The sequence below is a fragment of the Globicephala melas genome, chromosome 7, assembly GCF_963455315.2.
Source record: "Globicephala melas chromosome 7, mGloMel1.2, whole genome shotgun sequence".
Taxonomy (NCBI): domain Eukaryota; kingdom Metazoa; phylum Chordata; class Mammalia; order Artiodactyla; family Delphinidae; genus Globicephala; species Globicephala melas.
This window is the reverse complement of record NC_083320.1, coordinates 93,915,820-93,935,094: the sequence shown is the minus strand read 5'-3', so window position 1 is coordinate 93,935,094 and position 19,275 is coordinate 93,915,820. Positions and strand designations below refer to the sequence as shown.

The 19,275-nt window shown below is 39.9% G+C and overlaps 1 protein-coding gene across 9 annotated transcripts in view; it reads left to right on the top strand.

Moving 5' to 3' along the window:
* The first annotated feature begins 6,641 nt into the window (after positions 1-6,641).
* Positions 6,642-19,275, top strand: part of CCNT2 (cyclin T2) — a 50,139-nt gene continuing 37,505 nt past the window's right edge. For 3 of the 9 annotated variants that reach the window (XR_009564652.1, XM_060302511.1, XM_060302509.1), the window contains exons 1-2: positions 6,642-6,813; positions 7,641-7,722. Coding sequence is in view for 5 of the 9 variants with exons in the window: in XM_060302511.1 (XP_060158494.1) it covers positions 6,656-6,813; positions 7,641-7,722 (240 nt within the window). In the remaining 4 variants the exon portion in view is untranslated. Of the gene's footprint in view, positions 6,814-7,171; positions 7,199-7,640; positions 7,723-9,865; positions 9,893-19,275 lie in introns of those variants that run through there. The other 6 variants (XM_060302510.1, XM_060302508.1, XM_060302517.1 and 3 more) reach the window with 4 other exon arrangements.

The window sequence follows — 19,275 nt, the reverse complement described above, 5'->3', positions numbered from 1 at the left end:
AAAACTAAAAACAGAACTACCATGCAACCCAGCAATCCCACTACTGGGCATATACCCTGAGAAAACCATAATTCAAAAAGAGTCAGGTACCAAAACGTTCATTGCAGCTCTATTTACAATAGCCAGGACATGGAAGCAACCTAAGTGTCCAGCAACAGATGAATGGATAAAGAAGATGTGGCACATATATACAATGGAATATTACTCAGCCATAAAACGAAACGAAATTGAGTTATTTGTAGTGAGGTGGATGGACCTGGAGTCTGTTATACAGAGTGAAGTAAGTCAGAAGAAGAAAAACAAATGCCGTATGCTAACACATATATATGGAATCTAAGAAAGAAAAAAATGTCATGAAGAGCCTAGGGGTAGGACGGGAATAAAGACACAGACCTACTAGAGCATGGACTTGAGGATATGGGGAGCGGGAGGGGTAAGCTCTGACGAAGTGAGAGAGAGGCATGGACATATATACACTACCAAACATAGGGTGGATAGCTAGTGGGAAGCAGCCGCATGGCACAGGGAGATCAGCTCGGTGGTTTGTGACCGCCTAGAGGGGTGGGATAGGGAGGGTGGGAGGGAGGGAGACGCAAGAGGGAAGATATATGCGAACATATGTATATGTATAACTGATTCACTTTGTTGTAAAGCAGAAACTAACACACTATTGTAAAGCAATTATACTCCAATAAAGATGTTAAGAAAAAAAAAAAAGGATTATACACCATGATCAAGTGGGATTTATCCCAGGGATGTAAGGATTCTTCAATACACGCAAATCAATCAATGTGATACACCATATTAACAAATTGAATAAAAACCATATGATCATCTCAATAGATGCAGAAAAGGCTTCTGACAAAATTCAACACCTATTTATGATGAAAACACTCCAGAAAGTGGGCATACAGGGAACCTACCTCAGCATATAAAGGCCATATACGATAAGCCCACATTTAACATCATTCTCAGTGGTGAAAAACTGAAAGCATTTCCTCTAAGATCAGGAACAAGACAAGGATGTCCACTCTTACCACTTTATTCAACACAATTTTGGAAGTCCTAGCCATGTCAGAGAAGAAAAATAAATAAAAGGAATCTAAATCGGAAAAGAAGTAAAACTGTCACTGTTTGCAGATGACATGATGCTATACATAGAAAATCCTAAAGATGTTACCAGAAAACTACTAGAGCTAATCAATGAATTTGGTAGAGTTGCAGAATACAAAATTAATACACAGAAATCTCTTGCATTCCTATACACTAACAACAGAAGATCAAAGAGATAAATTATGAAACAATCCCATTTACCATCATGTCAAAAAGAATAAAATACCTAGGAATAAACCTACCTAAGGAGGCAAAAGACCTGTACTCAAAAAACTATAAGATACTGATGAAAGAAACCAAGAATGACACAGATGGAGATATACCATGTTCTTGGATTCGAAGAATTGATATTGTGAAAATGACTCTACTACCCAAAGCAATCTACAGATTCAGTGCAATCCCTAGCAAATTACCAACAGCATTTTTCAAAGAATTAGAACAAAAAAATGTTACAATTTGTATGGAAACACAAAAGACCCCCAATAGCCCAAGCAATTTTGAGAAAGAAAAATGGAGTTTGAGGAATCAGGCTCCCTGACTTCAGACTACCTACAAAACTACAGCCATCAAAAAAGTATGGTAGGGACTTCCCTGGCAGTCCAGTGATTAAGACTTCACCTTCCAGTGAAGGGGATGCGGGTTTGATCCCTGGTCAGGGAGCTAAGATCCTACATGTCTTGGAGCCAAAAAACCGAAACATAAAACAGAAGCAACATTGTAACACATTCAATAAAGACTTTAAAAATGGTCCACATTTTTAAAAATTTAAAAAAATTTATAATTAAAAAAAAGAAGAAAAAAATGGTCCACATTAAAATAAAAAACCTTGGGAAAAAAAGAAAAGCAGCATGGTACTGGCACAAAAACAGAAATATAGATCAATGGAACAGGATAGAAAGTCCAATGATAAACCCATGCACCTAGGGTCACCTCATCTATGACAAAGGAGGCAAGAATATACAATGGAGAAAAGACAGTCTCTTCAATAAGTGGTGCTGGGAAAACTGGACAGCTATATGTAAGAGAATGAAACTGGAACACTCCCTAACACCATACACAAAAATAAACTCAAAGTGGATTAAAGACCTAAATGTAAGGCTGGACACTATAAAACTCTTAGAGGAAAACATAGGCAGAACACAAACCGCAGCAAGCTCTTTTTTGATCCACCTCCTAGAGTAATACAAATAGAAACAAAAATAAACAAATGGGATCAAGTAAACTGAAAAGCTTTTGCACAGCAATGGAAACCATAAACAATACAAAAAGACAACCTCAGTACGGGAGAAAATAGTTGCAAACAAAGCAACCAACAAGGGATTAATCTCCAAAATATGCAAACAGCTCATACAACTCAATATCAGAAAAACAAACAACCCAATCAAAAAATGGGTGGAAGGGCTCCCCTGGTGGCGCAGTGGTTGAGTCCACCTGCCGATGCAGGGGACACGGGTTCGTGCCTCCACATGCCGCGCAGCGGCTGGGCCCATGAACCATGGCCGCTGGGCCTGCGCGTCCGCAGCCTCTGCTCCGCAGCAGGAGAGGCCACACGGTGAGAGGCCCGCGTACCGCAAAAATAAATAAATGGGTGGAAGATCTAACTAGACATTTCTCCAAAGAAGACATACAGATGGCCAAAAAAGCACATGAAAAGATGCTCAACGTCACTAATTATTAGAGAAATGCAAATCGAAACTACAATGAGGTATCACCTCTCACCGGTGATGGCCATCATCAAAAAATCTACAAACAATAAATGCTGGAGAGGGTGTGGAGAAAAGGGAACCCTCCTACACCGTTAGTGGGAAGGTAAACTGGTACAGCCACTATGGAGTACAGTATGGAGTTCCCTTAAAAAACTAAAAATAGAGCTACTGGGGACTTCCCTGGTGGTCCAGTGGTTAAGAATCTGCCTTCCAATGCAGGGGACACGGGTTCAATCCCTGGTCGGGGAACTAAGATTCCACACGTGTGGGGCAACTAAGCCTGCGCACTGCAACTAGTGAGTCTGTGCGCTCTAGAGCCTATGTGCCACAATTAGAGAGCCCACGTGCTGCAACTACTGAGCCTGCACACTCTGGAGCCCACCACAACTAGAGTGAAGCCTGCACACTGCAACAAAGAGCCCGCGCCGCAACGAAGAATTCCGCATGCTGCAACGAAGATCCGGCGTGCCGCAACTAAGAACTGCCGCAGCCAAATAAATAAATATATTAAAAAAAAATAAAAATAGAGCTACCGTATGACTAGCAATCCCACTCCTAGGCATATACCTGGAGAAAACCGTAATTTGAAAAGATACATGCACCCCAATGTTCATTGCAGCACTATTTACAGTAGCCAGGACATGGAAGCAAGCTGATGTCCATCAACAGAAGAATGGATAAAGACGACGTGGTACATATATAACAATGGAATATTACTCAGCAATATAAAAGAACAAAATAATGCCATTTGCTGCAACATGGATGGATCTAGAGATTGTTATACTGAGTGAATTTAAGTCAGACACAGAAAGACAAATATCATATGATATCACTTATATGTGGAATCTAAGAAAAGGGTACAAGTGACCTTAGTTACATAACAGAAGTAGAGTCACAGATGTGGAAAACAAACTTAGGGTTGCCTGGGGACAAGTGGGGTAGGGGAGGGATGAGTTGGGATTGACATATGCATACTACTATATATAGAATAGATGACTAGTGGGGACCTGCTGTACAGCACAGGGAACTCTGCTCAATTCTGTAACGGCCTATATGGGAAAAGAATCTAAAAAAAGAGTGTATATATGTATGACTGATTCACTTTGCTATACACCTGAAGCTAACACAGCACTGTGAATCAACTATACTCCAATAATAATTTAAAAAAAAAACCTCATTGCCACACACAAGGTCACCTCCATTTTCTCCTGTTATCTTCCAGAGGTTTTAAAGTTCTGCGTTTTACATTTAGGGATATGATCTACTTAATTTTTGTGAAAGTTGTGAGATGTGTCTCGATTCTTTTTTTTCCATACACGTCCAGTTGTTCCGGCACTATCTGTTGAAAAGACTATCTTTTCTCAATTGAATTACCTTTGCTCCTTTGTCAAAGATCAGTTGACCATGTTTGTGTGGATCTATTCCCAGGCTCCCTATTCTGTTCCACTGATGTATGTGTCTATTCTTTTGCCAGCAAACGCTGTCTTTGGTACTGTAGCTTTGAGGTCGGATAAAGTCAGTTCAGCTTCTCTGGTATTGTGTTGGCTATTTTGGGTCTTTTACCTTTCCATATAAACTTTAGAATCGATTTGCACATATCTATAAAATAACTTCCTAAATTTTTTTTATTGGGATTGCATTTGAATCTACAGATCAAGTTGGGAAGAACTGACATCTAATGATATTAAATCTTCGAATCCATGAACCCAGAAAATCCTTCCACTTATATCTACTTTGATTTCCTTAATCAGAGTTTTGTTGTTTTCTGTATACAGATCCTGTACATATTTTAGAATCATACCTAAGTATTACTTTTTGTAAATGGTATTATGTTTTTAACCGCAAATTTCAATTATACGTTGCTGGTATACAGGAAAGCAATTCACTCTTGTATATTATAATCCTGCCATAGCCACTTACTAGTTCCAGTTTTTTTTAGTACTCTGAGATCTTCTACATGAACAATTGTTATCCATGAACAAAGCTAGTTTTATTTCTTTCTTCCCAATCTGCTTAGCTTTGATTTCCTTTTCTTATAGGACGTATAATACAACGTTGAAAGGAGCAGTGACAGGGGACATCCATGCCTTAGCAGGAAAGCTTCTAGTTTCTCACCATTAAGTATGATGCTAGCTGTAAGGTTTTTATAAACGTTCTTCATGAAGTTGAAGAAGTTCTCCTCTATTCCTAGTTTGTTAGAGCTTTTATCATGAATGAGCGTTGGAGGTAGCCACTTTTTAAATGCTGCTTTAAGTCAATCTATCCTGGAACCTCTAAGCAGCCTAAGATGTGAGGCAAGGTAGGTAAGAAGTTAGACAATGTTCATGATAGCTGCCTACCAAATCAGCAGCTCAACACTGTGGCCTGACGGGGGCAGGCAGAGCCAAGGTATATCAGTACATTCAGCGTGGGAGCCCTGAAACAATGACAAAAGCCTGGAGATATAATCAAGAACTCAATGAAAAGTAGTATTTATTGCCTTTCGAAGTATTACTTCCTGCATGTATACACTACTATGTATAAAACAGATAACTAATGAGAACCTACTGTAGAGCACAGGGAACTCTACTCAGTGCTCTGTGATGACCTAAATGGGAAGGAAATCCAAAAAAGAGGGGATATATGTATACTTATAGCTGATTCACTTTGCTGTACAGCAGAAACTAACACAACATTGTAAAGCAACTGTTCTCCAATAAAAAGTTAATTTAAGAAGGAATCCTGATATAACAATGCAAACAAAAAAGTATGTCTTCCTGTACGCTGTATCTTTGGCAAATAGCTAAAATTTAAAACTTAGCAACTTTATTCACACATATTAGGCGTTGGCTCAGAGCCAGAGACCCACCGACTCCCAGTCTGCAAAATTTCTTGCAGGGACAGGATAAAGAGTTAATCAATAGATATGTGCGGTATTACCATATTAAACACTAATAACTTTTTAACTCAGTTCCTTTTACACTGCTTCTCTTTAACCTTCTCTTTCAAATCACAGACTGATTTGAAAACACACTACAGAGAGGGACGCCAAACCTAGTTTAGAAATTCAGCGCCTCTGGTTGCTAATAACCTTTGGCAAGTAATTAAAAAAATAAACCCACGGCCTGCGTGGTCGTAGGATTCAAACAAGATAATGTAGGAAAAAAGAACTAAAGTGCGGCACAAACGTAGGCGGGTGGGGGGGGCGAGGGGAAGCATTTCTTATGCACCCTTTCCCAGGTAGGTCCTTCCGAGGGCCGCCCGCTGGGCGGAGGCTGTCCGTCGAGGACTCCGGAGTCCGCAACCTACGAGACTGCGCAGACCGACGCTAGAGGAAAATGGAGGATGTGCCGCGCGACTGCGACAGAGGAAAGTTCTTCTCTTTTTTAAACCGCCGCCAGACTCCCGGCCCAAAAAGCAGCCGGGATTTCAGAGCCCACGCCCAGGCCCCACGGCGCAGCCGCCCGCCCGCGTCTCTCGCCACCCGACCCGAAACCAGCCTTTTCTCGCCTCTCCTCCCCGCCCTTCTCCCAGCCAATCCTAGGCCCGGCATGCACCGCGCTGACCTTTCCCTTCCAGCCTACCCCCACCTTTGGGCGCCTCCAAATGACAAGCGGCGCGGAGCATTGTGGTCCCGTGCGCGAGAGCGAGGCCCGGGCCGGAAAAAGAAAGCAAAAGACTAGGGCGAGCCGGTAGGGCGGCCCCCGCGCACGCGCACGGGCGGCGGCGGTGGTGAAAAAGGGTGGTGCGTGGTCTACGGCGAGCGGAGTGGGGCGGGGTCGCGCGGCCTTGGCTGGGTGTCCGCGAGCCGGGAGGGGCGGGGGGTGGGTGAGGGAGCGGGCGGAGGAGGAAGTGTCATGGCGTCCGGCCGTGGAGCTTCTTCTCGCTGGTTCTTTACTCGGGAACAGCTGGAGAACACGCCGAGCCGCCGCTGCGGAGTGGAGGCGGATAAAGAGCTCTCGTACCGCCAGCAGGCGGCCAACCTCATCCAGGACATGGGACAGCGTCTCAATGTGTATCCTTTCCTATTTTTGGCCCTGCGCCTCTCACGCCCTGTCCCCCTCACTACTCGCCGGGTCGCCGGGCCTGGTGCCCCGCGAACATGGCGCCGCCGCCTCGGTCTTTCCTGGGCCTCGGCCGCGCCGTAAGGGAAGACAGGCTAGAGTTCTGGAGGCTCCGAGCGGCCGGCAGCGGAGGAGGGGAGGAGAAAGGGAGTCCGGTGAATGCGGGCTGGGAGGCTGCGTTGTGTAATCTGTTTGGGGCCGCGCGTAGTGACGGCGGGGGCTGGGAGTGCCGCCCGGGCGAGAGGGAAATCTTAGGGATTATCGCAGAAAAGCGGCGGCTGCTTCTACTTTTAGTCCGAGAAGGGGTTGAGAGCTAGGAGGGAGATGCTGAAAGGCGTAAGTGTTCTCTGCAGCCTTTCCCCGCTCTCCTCGCCGGTTTGATGGCGGTTCACTTGTACCTTGGGAGCGCACGGGACGTCTTTATGTTCCTGGCATGGTTTTGCATGGGTGCGCGCGCGCGTGTTTCAACTGTTTGATTTTGGGTTTAGTCGTAGCCATTGATAAATGCTTCCTGGGCTCGCTTAATAGCAGTATTGGAGCGGAATGCTCGGCGTTTGTTATTATTCCGGCTATTTATTCGGTGGGGAGCCTTTCCGATCCGCCAGCCCCCACGCCATCATCCTGTGGGTATTTAGTTCCTTATTATTACAGTTTGGGGATTGGTTTTGAGTGAACGGGGGCCTTGGAAAAGAACCGTAGATCGGGAATTTTCCTTCAAAATTGTTTTGGAAAAGAGATCTTGTTTTTCTCCGATATTTCCTAAATGTTAACGTTCCAGCTCTCAGCTTACGATAAACACTGCGATTGTTTATATGCACAGGTTTTACATGCACCATTCTTTCACCAAATTCAATAGAAATGTAAGTATTGTTTTATTAATCTGTTTTTGAAACAACCAAATTTTAAGATATAATCGATACGCAGAAAAAAGTTGGTCGTGGATTTTACTATTGTATTTAATGTTCTGTTAACAGTGAAGGTGAATCGCGTGATAAACATTTTGCTTCAAATGTGGGGTTTCTGGTTGGTTGGTTGGTTTTTTTAATTTGTGTTGACAAGCTGCCAGGCGCTGTGTCAGGCTCTGCCAGGTCTTTTGAGCTAAGAGATAAATCAGAACCATTTTTCTTCTCAAAGAGTATTTATTACATTGGTATTCATTTAAATTTTACACTCAACATTTGAACAATTTATAGGTACGATGTAATTGTAGAAAACCCAGTCATTCTGTTGTACATCTTAATTGTATTGGACTCATTGCTTCAAATACGGTGAATTGGGCTTAGTTTAATTGTAACATTGTTTTCAAATGACCCTTTGAAAGAGTTAAATGTTTAGCAGAAATATTTCATTTGCTAACAAAATTTAAGTTGTAAAACGTTCTTGTTTATCACATTTTAGCATTAGTTGTCTACTTAAATTTTTGGTGGTTTGAATGGTGTCTTGCTTCAGAAATACTATGTCAGAGGTGTGTCTGTGTATGTACAATTAGTTTGAAGTAAATCTTACCTTCCAATACTAAAGTACTGATTTGGAACATATTCTGTAAATTTTGACAAACTAGTAGTGGCGTTTAGTTGAAATTTTCATTTTAAGTTATGAAAATGGCACTTCGGTGTCTGTTCTTTTCAGAGAAACACGAATACTGTGTTGTACCTGTTATCAAAGAAAATTGCGTATTGTTTAGAAATATTTAGCTCTACCTTATTTCTCACCATATTTTTTGCTCACAGCTATTTATAGAATGCTATTCTGAAAGGAGTGTGGAAAAGTTGACCCTGGAAGACTTTATGCAATTTGTGGATTGTCATTAGGACCTTTTAAGAAAACAGTCTTTGAAAAGGTCCTTTTTTTTAGTTGGAAGGAAAAGCTTCATAGTTTAGATTGATTCCTATTTTAACCTCTTCTGATCATAAATCTGATTTGGTTTATCATATTGGCATATAGGTTTATATTAAACAGTATACATTTTGGTTTCTTGCAGTCTCCACTGCTTCTACTTTTCATCTTTTAAATCTGTTTGATTCTTGCTCTGTTTATATTTTTCCAGTTATTTCTTGTACACAGAACTTAGGTCAGTGATAGTGTTAGGGAAGAGAGAGGAAGCCTTTTTGGTGTAACATTTAGATTGAGAGAAATACAGTTTTATTTAAATTGTCTCCTAAGGCAGTAGTGAACTGATGAATACTAATGTAAGTGTGGCTTCCCTTAAGTAGCCCTGGAATATGCTGGTAGGAATCACAAATCAAAATAGTTCTGGAAATTCTTTTTTTTTTTTTTTTGCGGTACGCGGGCCTCTCACTGTTGTGGCCTCTCCCGTTGCGGAGCACAGGCTCCGGACGCGCAGGCTCAGCGGCCATGGCTCACGGGCCCAGCTGCTCCGCGGCATGTGGGATCTTCCCGGACCGGGGCACGATCCCGTGTCCCCTGCATCGGCAGGCGGACTCTCAACCACTGCGCCACCAGGGAAGCCCTGGAAATTCTTGATGTGGCTACAGATGTCCTGTTTGCTTACTTTTCTACTTCAGTAATGATTTCACCACAAGACTACACTTCTCTTTTTGAACCCTCCGTCTTTCATAGTTTGTCTCTATGGCCTGGTTGGTGTGCTTTAAAGCAAAACCTTACTTAACAGCCAAAATTCACAGCTGTAACCTTAAGTTGACTGGTGAAGCCCAGGTCACTTGCATTCTAACTCTTATTATTTTATTTAAATGCCATCATTTAATAAGAAAGCCAGAGTATTCATTTTTATTACCCTACTTTCTGTCTTCTGTGTGTATAAAGGCAAACTTCAGTGTTTTGCATTGAGTCATTATTAGAATAATTGAAATCTGATGCTAATTTCTGTTTTGAGAAGTAAATTGCACCCTTCATATCTAACCATTGTCTTTTTTACCTTTGCTATTTTATCAAAAGTGGTTTTAATATTTATTTGTGTTGGTACACTTGCATCAATTGCACAGCCTCACTCTTTTATCTTTTTTTTTTTCCCTATTCTTTTAGGGTGAAGGGGGTGGTCTCAAATTGAATGTGAGTCACTTTCAAATTCATACTCCCTGACATCACTGGGAAAATTTTTCTTACAAGGTTATAATGGAATGTCATGGTAGACTTTAAAAAAGCATGAGTCTCCACCACTAAGTAAATTGAACACCATTCGGTAAATTAAACCATAACAAGCTTCAATTTAAAGATGCTAGTAACAACATATATCTAGTTTTATAATAAATATGCATTCATTATGTAAAAATATTTAAAAATATTTATGTGGCTTTATTTTATTTTTTCACATTAACAAATTTAAAAGTAAAAAACTCCCCTAAAGGTCAAGTTGGTCTTGTTTTAAAAGTTAGTGTCAACAGAGCTGTCTTTTATCATTGTTACTTTCTCTTTTTAGAAGGTTGGATGGCTACCAGCAGGAAATGACTTTTATATGTAACCTAATTAGATAAATCTATTCTTTGCTCACTGGATGCAGTGAGGTTTATGTAATTGAGATTAGTAATTGAAGAATGGCCTTGCTGGATCAAGCTCAAGATAAATCTAATGAAGTATATAAAAAAGCCCTGGAACCAGTAGTGCCTCCACAAAGTATGTACTGTGGGAGAGCATCCTCCCCAGTGTCAGTCGTAGAATAGATAATTGACCCAGCTTTTCCTAGAAACTCTGTTCATTAGTTTGGTTAGTCAAGTTTATGATGCATTTGTTTCTTATATTAATTCCAAGTCTTTTGAGTTCTCTTAAGATAAGGTTGTAATGAACACACTCTTAGTATTTTTGTTGGTCATGGTCTAGTCTCATATCTCTCTCCAATTCGTGTGATCATTTTAATCTTCTCTTTCTTTAGTTCTGTTGCCTCTTTTTTGAGCTGCAGCAGTTGAAACATTATAGTATGCCAAATTTAAATGTAGCTTTGTTTAATGTCTCAAGAGTACACAATAAGTTAAGGGCAGTATTCAGAACTAATGATTTTTGACTGTGATGACATCTAAGAATGCACCATCTATGTCATATCTGAGTTTCACTTAATACATTTAAGATTAGTCAGCTGATACACATAAAGGAACTTGTATTTGCTTGTGCTAAAATTTGATTACCACTTTTTGCTTGCAGTCTTAATCTTTCTTAGTTGGCTTGGTTCTTGACTAGTAGATACCACTTGAAAATTTAAAGATTTTCTTTTTGCATTCCTTTCTTCCCCTGTAAAGACTTAAGTGATTTAAAGGAAAGCCATTCTTTTCTCTCTAGAAAAGTGCCCACAATCCCTGTTCTTTGTCTGATAATAAAGCATTCTCCCATTCTAATTTTTATTAATAGTCTTTGCATAGAAATTTATTCAAGATTTTTTAATGGTAGATTTCATTCAGTTTACACCAACTGTTGCTTATTTATACTCAGATTGCTCATAAAATTGTCATAACCAATTGCCACTTGTGAAAGAATAACATTTTGGGCAATTTGGTTAGTTAAGGATTTTGTTTAAATTTGTATTGTGAAAGCCCTAAATTTCTCTCAAACATAGGAATCTAGATAAAGTTAAATGTAACCTCCCTGCCCCAAAAGGACAGGGGGGGTTTTGTTTCCTTTCTTTTTTGGCTATACTCACCAGTACCTCACATAAAGTTGGTATTTGGCAATAGTTTGTCAATAGAATGTATCAAATCTTGTTGCTCATAGGTCTGTTGAGTGAATTCTTCCACATTTTCCTCTATATTCATCCTCCCCACATAGACACATTTTAAATGTTTTATTATTGAAAACTAACATACACATGGTAAATGAAAACAATAGAAAAAGGGATATGATAAACCTCCCTCCCATCCAGGTATCTAAGCCCCCTGCCCTACAGCATTTGCTGTGCACAGTTTCTGTGTGCCCTTTCAGAAATAGTTTTTGCTTGTGCAAGCATATATGTGTGTATTTTTTTCAGCACAGAAAAGGGTTTTTGTCTGTTTTTTTCACAATTCTTAGATCCAGCACACAACAGCAATATGAGAACAGACAGAATTGGACTGGTCCTAGTTGGGGTTAGATGTGGCTGTTTCTGGAGAAGTAATTTTTAATATGGCCCCAGAAAAGGATAGTATAGATTGACCCAGTGTAACTCAACCAGAGGCAGCTTTGCCCACCAAGGGACATTTTACAATGTTTAGAGACATTTTTGGTTGTCACAGATGGGAAAGGGGTACTACTGGCATCTGGTGGATAGAAGCCGGGAATGCTGTTAAACATCCTACGATGCATAGGATATTCCTGCAAAACAAAAAGTTAACCTGGTACAAAATGTCAGTAGTGCTGAGGTTGAAAAAACCATGGGTAAACCTCCTAAAGTGTTAAGAAGTAAGACTAAAAGCTATGTTATTATCACTAGATTGATTTTGAGTGTTTGGTGAATTTTATCTGTTCTAGTAAGAAATAGCCTATTCATCTGTAGTTCTTCAAGGACCATAAGAACACAGATCACATTTGTAATCTTCTTCTAATTGGGGGCTTTAGGGAAACTTTTTGGTATTTCTAAAATTTAAAGTTTAAATTTAGCTCATTAATAAATGTTGCTTTTCTGTTAAGTACTAATGTGTTTTTTAGCCTCTTATTTGAGTTTGTTATGAATCTTACCATATTAGAAGATGTTTTAGTAGTTTGGCTTCTAATTTTGTTTATGGTGGGGGTTTTTTGTTTTGTTTGTTTGTTTGTTTTTGCGGTACGCGGGCCTCTCACTGTTGTGGCCTCTCCCGTTGCGGAGCACAGGCTCCGGACGCGCAGGCTCAGCGGCCATGGCTCACGGGCCCAGCCGCTCCGCAGCTTGTGGGTCTTCCCGGACCCGGGCACAAACCCGTGTCCCCTGCATCGGCAGGCGGATTCTCAACCACTGCACCACCAGGGAAGCCCTATGGTAGGTTTTGACATAAATTTTTTTGTTACTCAAATCTGCCAGCCTTTAATTTTGCTTTATTTCATTACCTTTATGTTTATCTGGAGATAAATGTCTACCTATATTTATTTATTTATTTCATGGGAAGAGATTCTTGGGTTTTGACATTTGTTTTTCCTTGTTAGGTTTATTTTGGTATGTGGTTCCTGAACACTTACTTAAGGTTGATATTCTCTTTCTTACCCCAGATAAGGAAGAAAAGAATCATAAAGGTTAAACACTTTGTCTGAAGTCACACAGCAGCTGAGTGACAAAAGCTAAAAATCGCACCCAGATCTAGACTCCATTGTTGATGCAGTTATCAGTATTTCTGCCTCAAGTATCTGTTACTAGGAATCTTTTCATAGCCCTGAAATTTTTCACTAAAAGCAGTTGATGTGTAAAGCTTTTGTGATGTGCCAGTTGTGATTCACCAACGCTCGGCATGAGAATTATCAGGATGCTCCTCTAAAACATGCTTTAGTGGGCTGTACCTTAAACCTATGTAATCAGAATATTTGTGGTGGGACCTGGGATCCTCTACCTTAACAAGCTTCCCAGGTGATACTGATGCCTGCTAAAGTTGAAGACTGTTCGTTTAAATTTTGATGTTTCCCCTGTGTCTCATAATCTGTTATACAGTCAGCCCTCCATGTCTGTGGGTTCTGCATCTGTGGATTCAACCAACTGCAGATCAAAAATATTTGGGAAAAAATTCATTTACAAAAAGCAAAACTTGTATTTACCCCACACCAGCAACTATTTACATAGCATTTGCATTGTATTAGGTATTATAAGTAATCTAGAGATGACTTAAAGTGTAAGGAAGGATGTGCGTAGGATATATGCCATTACTATGCCATTTTACATGAGACTTGAGTATCCATGGATTTCGGTAAATGTGGAGGGGTCCTAAAACCAATCCCCCACCTGTGGCTACTGAGAGATGACTGTACACTGGCCGTTTTGTAGAAGTTAAATCAGCATGTTTAATTCTTTTACCTACAAAAGTAAAGTGTCTTTGAAATCTGAGTGGTTGTTTATATTATAGCTCACTTATGCTTCTGCTTTTTAATTTAATAAAGCAATTAGTCGAAGAATAATCTTATGTTCAAAATCCATTAATGCTACTGGGAAATACTGTAGGGCTATCCAGTAGAACTTTCTGTGATAATGGACGTATTCTGTATCTTTTATGTTCAAAATGATATGTACTGACCAAACACGTTTCCTGGATTGTAAATTTGAGATTATTAGACTAGATGATTTCTAAATTCCTTTTCAACTATAAATTGTGTGGATGAAAATTCATTAAGATCCCACTCTGTAGGGCTTCCCTGGTGGCACAGTGGTTAAGAATCCGCCTGCCCATGCAGGGGACATGGGTTCGAGCCCTGGTCCGGAAAGGTACCACGAGCTGGAGAGCAACTAAGCCCGTGCGCCATAACTACTGAGCCTGCACTCTATAGCCCGCGAGTCACAACTACTGAGCCCACATGCCACAACTACTGAAGCCTACGCACCTAGAGCCCATGCTCTGCAACAAGAGAAGCCACTGCAATGAGAAGCCCGTGCACTGCAATGAAGAGTAGCCCCCACTCGCTGCAACTAGAGAAAGCCCATGCGCAGCAACAAAGACCCAACGCAGCCAAAAATAAAGAAATAAAATAAATAAATTTATTTTTTTTTAAAAAATCCCACTATGTAATAGGCGTTTTACTTATGGCAGCTGAAGTATTCTCCTCCTGAGGAAACATGCAATTACTAAGTTACTTGTCCAGAAAGTAGCCGTTACGTGATTGGCATTTGAACCTAGATCCCTAGCCTGATCGCATGCTGCAGTTCTCGCTTGTGTCTAATATGTTTAAGAAATGTTCCTAATGTGTTTCAGAAATAGGGCACACTAATTATTGATGCCAGTGATTTCTAAGGAGGAGATGAGTATACAAGTGAATAATGAAAATACTGTCAGATATTGATTTGCTTTTCTCATTGGGTGAAATCCAGTGAAGTCCTCTTTTGAGTTAGGCCCCAATTCCTCCTTCAGCCATATATCAATCTTAGGATTTACGCATTGTGCATCCCTATTTTTCCATGTGGTGCTTTCCCTTCACTTTTCATGTGATCCTGACCTGTCAGGTTGTGAGACTGAGCTGACTTTACAACTCTTCATAAACCATTCCCCAGATAACTCCACTCTTTCACTTCTGTTTGATTCTCTGACCTTATCCTTTGGGTCCTGTTCTATTTCATCTATTTGGTATTCTTTAGTGCTGTAGTGTAACTGTGCGTATATGAAATGAAGTGGGGTTTTTTATGTTTTTTGTTTCGTTGGTTGGTTGAGTTTTTTTGGCCATGCCACGTGGCATGCAAGATCTTAGTTCCCCGACCAGGGCTCGAACCCATGCCCCCCAACAGTGGAAGCGCTGAGGAGGTGGTTTTTTTTAATTGTTACAAAATGAAACACAAACATGTAAAACCACTAAATATATAGCATAGTGAATTATTATAAGGTAAACAACTTTGTAACTACCACTCAAATCAAACAAGGGAACTTTGCTAACTACCCCAGAAGTGCCTTCATGTGCTACATCCCAATGTCAACCCTTTCCTTCCCTCCACAAAGGGATAGAAAAACTGTCCTATCCTTTCCCATTATTAAGGATTTGGTAGGTTTCTTAAATCTCTCAAGGTACAGGTTTCCCCTCTATCCCTTTCTTTTACTTAAATTTTATCTGTTGAAGGACCTAGGACATTATACCTGTAGAGTTTCCACCTGTCTGGGTTTTACTAACTGTATATTCATGGTGCAGTTTATTATGTTCCTTTGTTGCTGTATTCCCTGCAAATTGCCAGTTGGATCCAGAAATTTGATCAGACTCATGTTAGATCCCTTTGGCAGGACTACAGGTGATGTTATATTCTTTAATCAGCAGGCACCTGATGTCTGGTTGTCTTTTTGTGGTGTTAGCAGCTGTCGATATTCAATGCCTAGATCCTTTTATTCGTTGTGATACTTTAATTCTGTCATTTCTTCTTCATTTATTAATTGGAATATTTGTATAGTGAAATGTTGTGATTCATCACTATTTGGACATCCGGTGGTACAAGTTCATATAGGAAAGGCAGAATAAATACTTGATTCTTGCCCTGTATTTACCACCTTTGTTGAGATAAAATTTACATACCATATATTTCATCCTTTGAAAGTGTACAATTCAGTGGTTTTTGCGTACGTTCACAAAGTTGTACGTCAATTTTAGAAATCTGTGTCACCCCAAGAAGAAATCTCACATCCTTTAGCCATCTCTTCCCATTCTTCCAACCAGCCTATTCTGGACATACCCTATAAATGGAATCATTCAATGTGTGGTCCTTTGTGACTGGCCTCTTTCACTTAGTACATAATGTTTTCAAGGTTCGTCTGTGTTGTAGCATGTATCAGTACTTCATTTATTTTTCTTGCTGAACTACCATTATACCACATTTTGTATATACATTTATCAGTTAGTGGACATTTGGGTTATTTCTACTGTTTGGCTGTTATATTGCTACTATGAACATTTATGTATGTTTTTGTGTAGATAGATGTTTTGGTTTCTATTGAATATATACCCAGGAGTAGAATTGCTGGACCATCTGGTAACTCTGTCTGTACCCATATAGTCTGGGATAGTTTCCTCAGTATCTGTTATAGCAAGATATTCCAGGTTCATCCTGTATGTTTTATATCCACAGCTGAAATGGCCATTTCTTTAAGAAACCCTGCTTTTTCTTTTAGTAGAAAGTGGTATTACAAGATATCAACCTGGACCCTGGAGATACTCATTGTTGCTATGTTTGTCTTGTTTTTAGGCATCTTCAATGAACAGAGCAAGGAAATACATAGTAAATATGTATTCACTATACACATCAACATATTGTTTTTCATTTAACAGTAAATATATGAACTATACAAAATATAGGTGGACTTGTTATATATATATATATACATTTTAAATATATATATTTAAGATATCTTAGGAATTCATTCTGATTCAAGCAACAATAGCATTTTTTACTTAACTTCTTTCTTTTTTCTTTTCTTTAACCTCTTTTGTATTACATCTCTGTGACCTTTCTTTCACACCAAAAATCTTAGTTTTGAAGGATGTGGGAATGACAGGATTTAAATATCCCAATATCACTTGTTAATCCCACATTACACAAACATGTCTCAGAATTACAGTATAACCACCACCAGTGTAATTACTGAGAACAGTTAAATGTTTTTGTTTGCTTTCCCCTCTCACCCCTGGTTTTTAAAAGTTGTACCTACATTATCATAAATAGCCATTACAAAACTCTCCCTTTTAATCTTCATTCAAGCTTAGTTCTGCAAGTAACTTTATTTGTATTGTTCACTACCAGTGCGTATGTTGAAGTCTCTGTAGTCATTTTGATTGTTTAAAGTTATCTTGAAGATCATGGAAACAATATTGTCTGAATCCTTGGATGTTGATAATTGTTTGTGCCCTTTATATCCAAGGTCAGTTTTGCTGGATATAAAATTTTTGGCTTGTGCTTTCTTTTCTTAAGTATCTTAAATGTGTAACAATTGCTTTTTTCTTTTTTTCTGGTATAAAGCATTGCTGGCAGTTTGGGTGGTGATCTAACTTTCTTATATTTATTTTTGCCTAAGTGGCCAAAGGATTTTTTTTCCTTAAAAATCTAGGTGGTTCTGGGTTGATATGCTCTTATGTTCTGGGTGTGATGTGCTCTTTGAATGTGTGATTTCATATCTTTTTTACTTAGGTTTTGTGTTATGAATCTTTTTTTTTCTTTTATTTTCAACATCTTTATTGGAGTATAATTGCTTTACAATGCTGTGTTAGTTTCTGCTGTGTAACAGTGAATCAGTTATACATGTACATACATCCACATATTTCCTCCGTCTTGTGTCTCCCTCCCACCCTCCCTATCCCACCCCTCTAGGTGGACACAAAGCACCTAGCTGATTTCCCTGTGCTATGCGGCTGATTCCCACTAGCTGTCTACTTTACATCTGGTAGTGTATATATGTCCATGCCACTCTCTCACTTCATCCCAGCTTACCCTTCCCCCACCCCGTGTCAAGTCCATTCTCTATGTCTGCATCTTTATTCCTGTCCTGCCCCTATGTTCTTCAGAACCATTTTTTTTGTGTGGGGGGATTCCATATATATGTGTTAGCATACAGTATTTGTTTTTCTCTTTCTGACTTACTTCACTCTGTATGAAAGACTCTAGGTCTTTCCACCTCACTACAGATAACTCAGTTTCATTTCTATATATGGCTCAGTAATATGCCATTGTATATATATATATGCCACATCTTCTTTATCCACTCATCTGTCAGTGGACACACAGGTTGCTTCCATGTCCTGGCTATTGTAAATAGAGCTGCAATGAACATTGTGGTACATGACTTTTTGAATTTTGGTTTTCTCAGGGTATATGCCCAGTAGTGGGATTACTGGGTCGTATGGTAGTTCTAGTTTTTTAAGGAACCTCCATACCGTTCTCCATAGTGGCTGTATCAATTTACATTCCTACCAACAGTGCAAGAGGGTTCCCTGTTCTCCACACCGTCTCCAGCATTTATTGTTTGTAGATTTTTTTTTTAAGATGTTGGGGGTAGGAGTTTATTAATTTATTTATTTATTTTTGCTGTGTTGGGTCTTCGTTTCTGTGCGAGGGCTTTCTCTAGTTGTGGCAAGTGGGGGCCACTGTTCATCGCGGTGCGTGGGCCTCTCTTGTTGTGGAGCACAGGCTCCAGACGCGCAGGCTCAGTAGTTGTGGCTCACGGGCCTAGCTGCTCCGCAGCATGTGGGTTCCTCCCAGACCAGGGCTTGAACCCGTGTCCCCTGCATTAGCAGGCAGATTCTCAACCACTGTGCCACAGGGAAGCCCGTGTTTGTAGATTTTTTGATGATGACCATTCTGACTGGTGTGAGGTGATACTTCATGGTAGTTTTGATTTGCATTTCTCTAATGATTAGTGATGTTCAGCATCCTTTCATGTATTTGTTGGCAGTCTGTATATCTTCTTTGGAGAAATGTCTATTTAGGTCTTCTGCCCATTTTTGGATCGGGTTGTTTGTTTTTTTGTTATTGAGCTGCATGAGCTGCTTGTAAATTTTGGAGATTAATCCTTTGTCAGTTGCTTTATTTGCAAATGTTTTCTCCCATTCTGAGGGTTGTCTTTTGGTGTTGTTTATGGTTTCCTTTGCTGTGCAAAAGTTTTAAGGTTCATTAGCTCCCATTTGTTTATTTTTGTTTTTATTTCCATTTCTCTAGGAGGTGGGTCAAAAAGGATCTTGCTGTGATTTATGTCATAGAGTGTTCTGCCTATGTTTTCCTCTAAGAGTTTGATAGTGTCCGGCCTTAGGTTTAGGTCTTTAATGCATTTTGAGTTTATTTTTGTGTATGGTGTTAGGGAGTGTTCTAATTTCTTTCTTTTACATGTACCTGTCCACTTTTC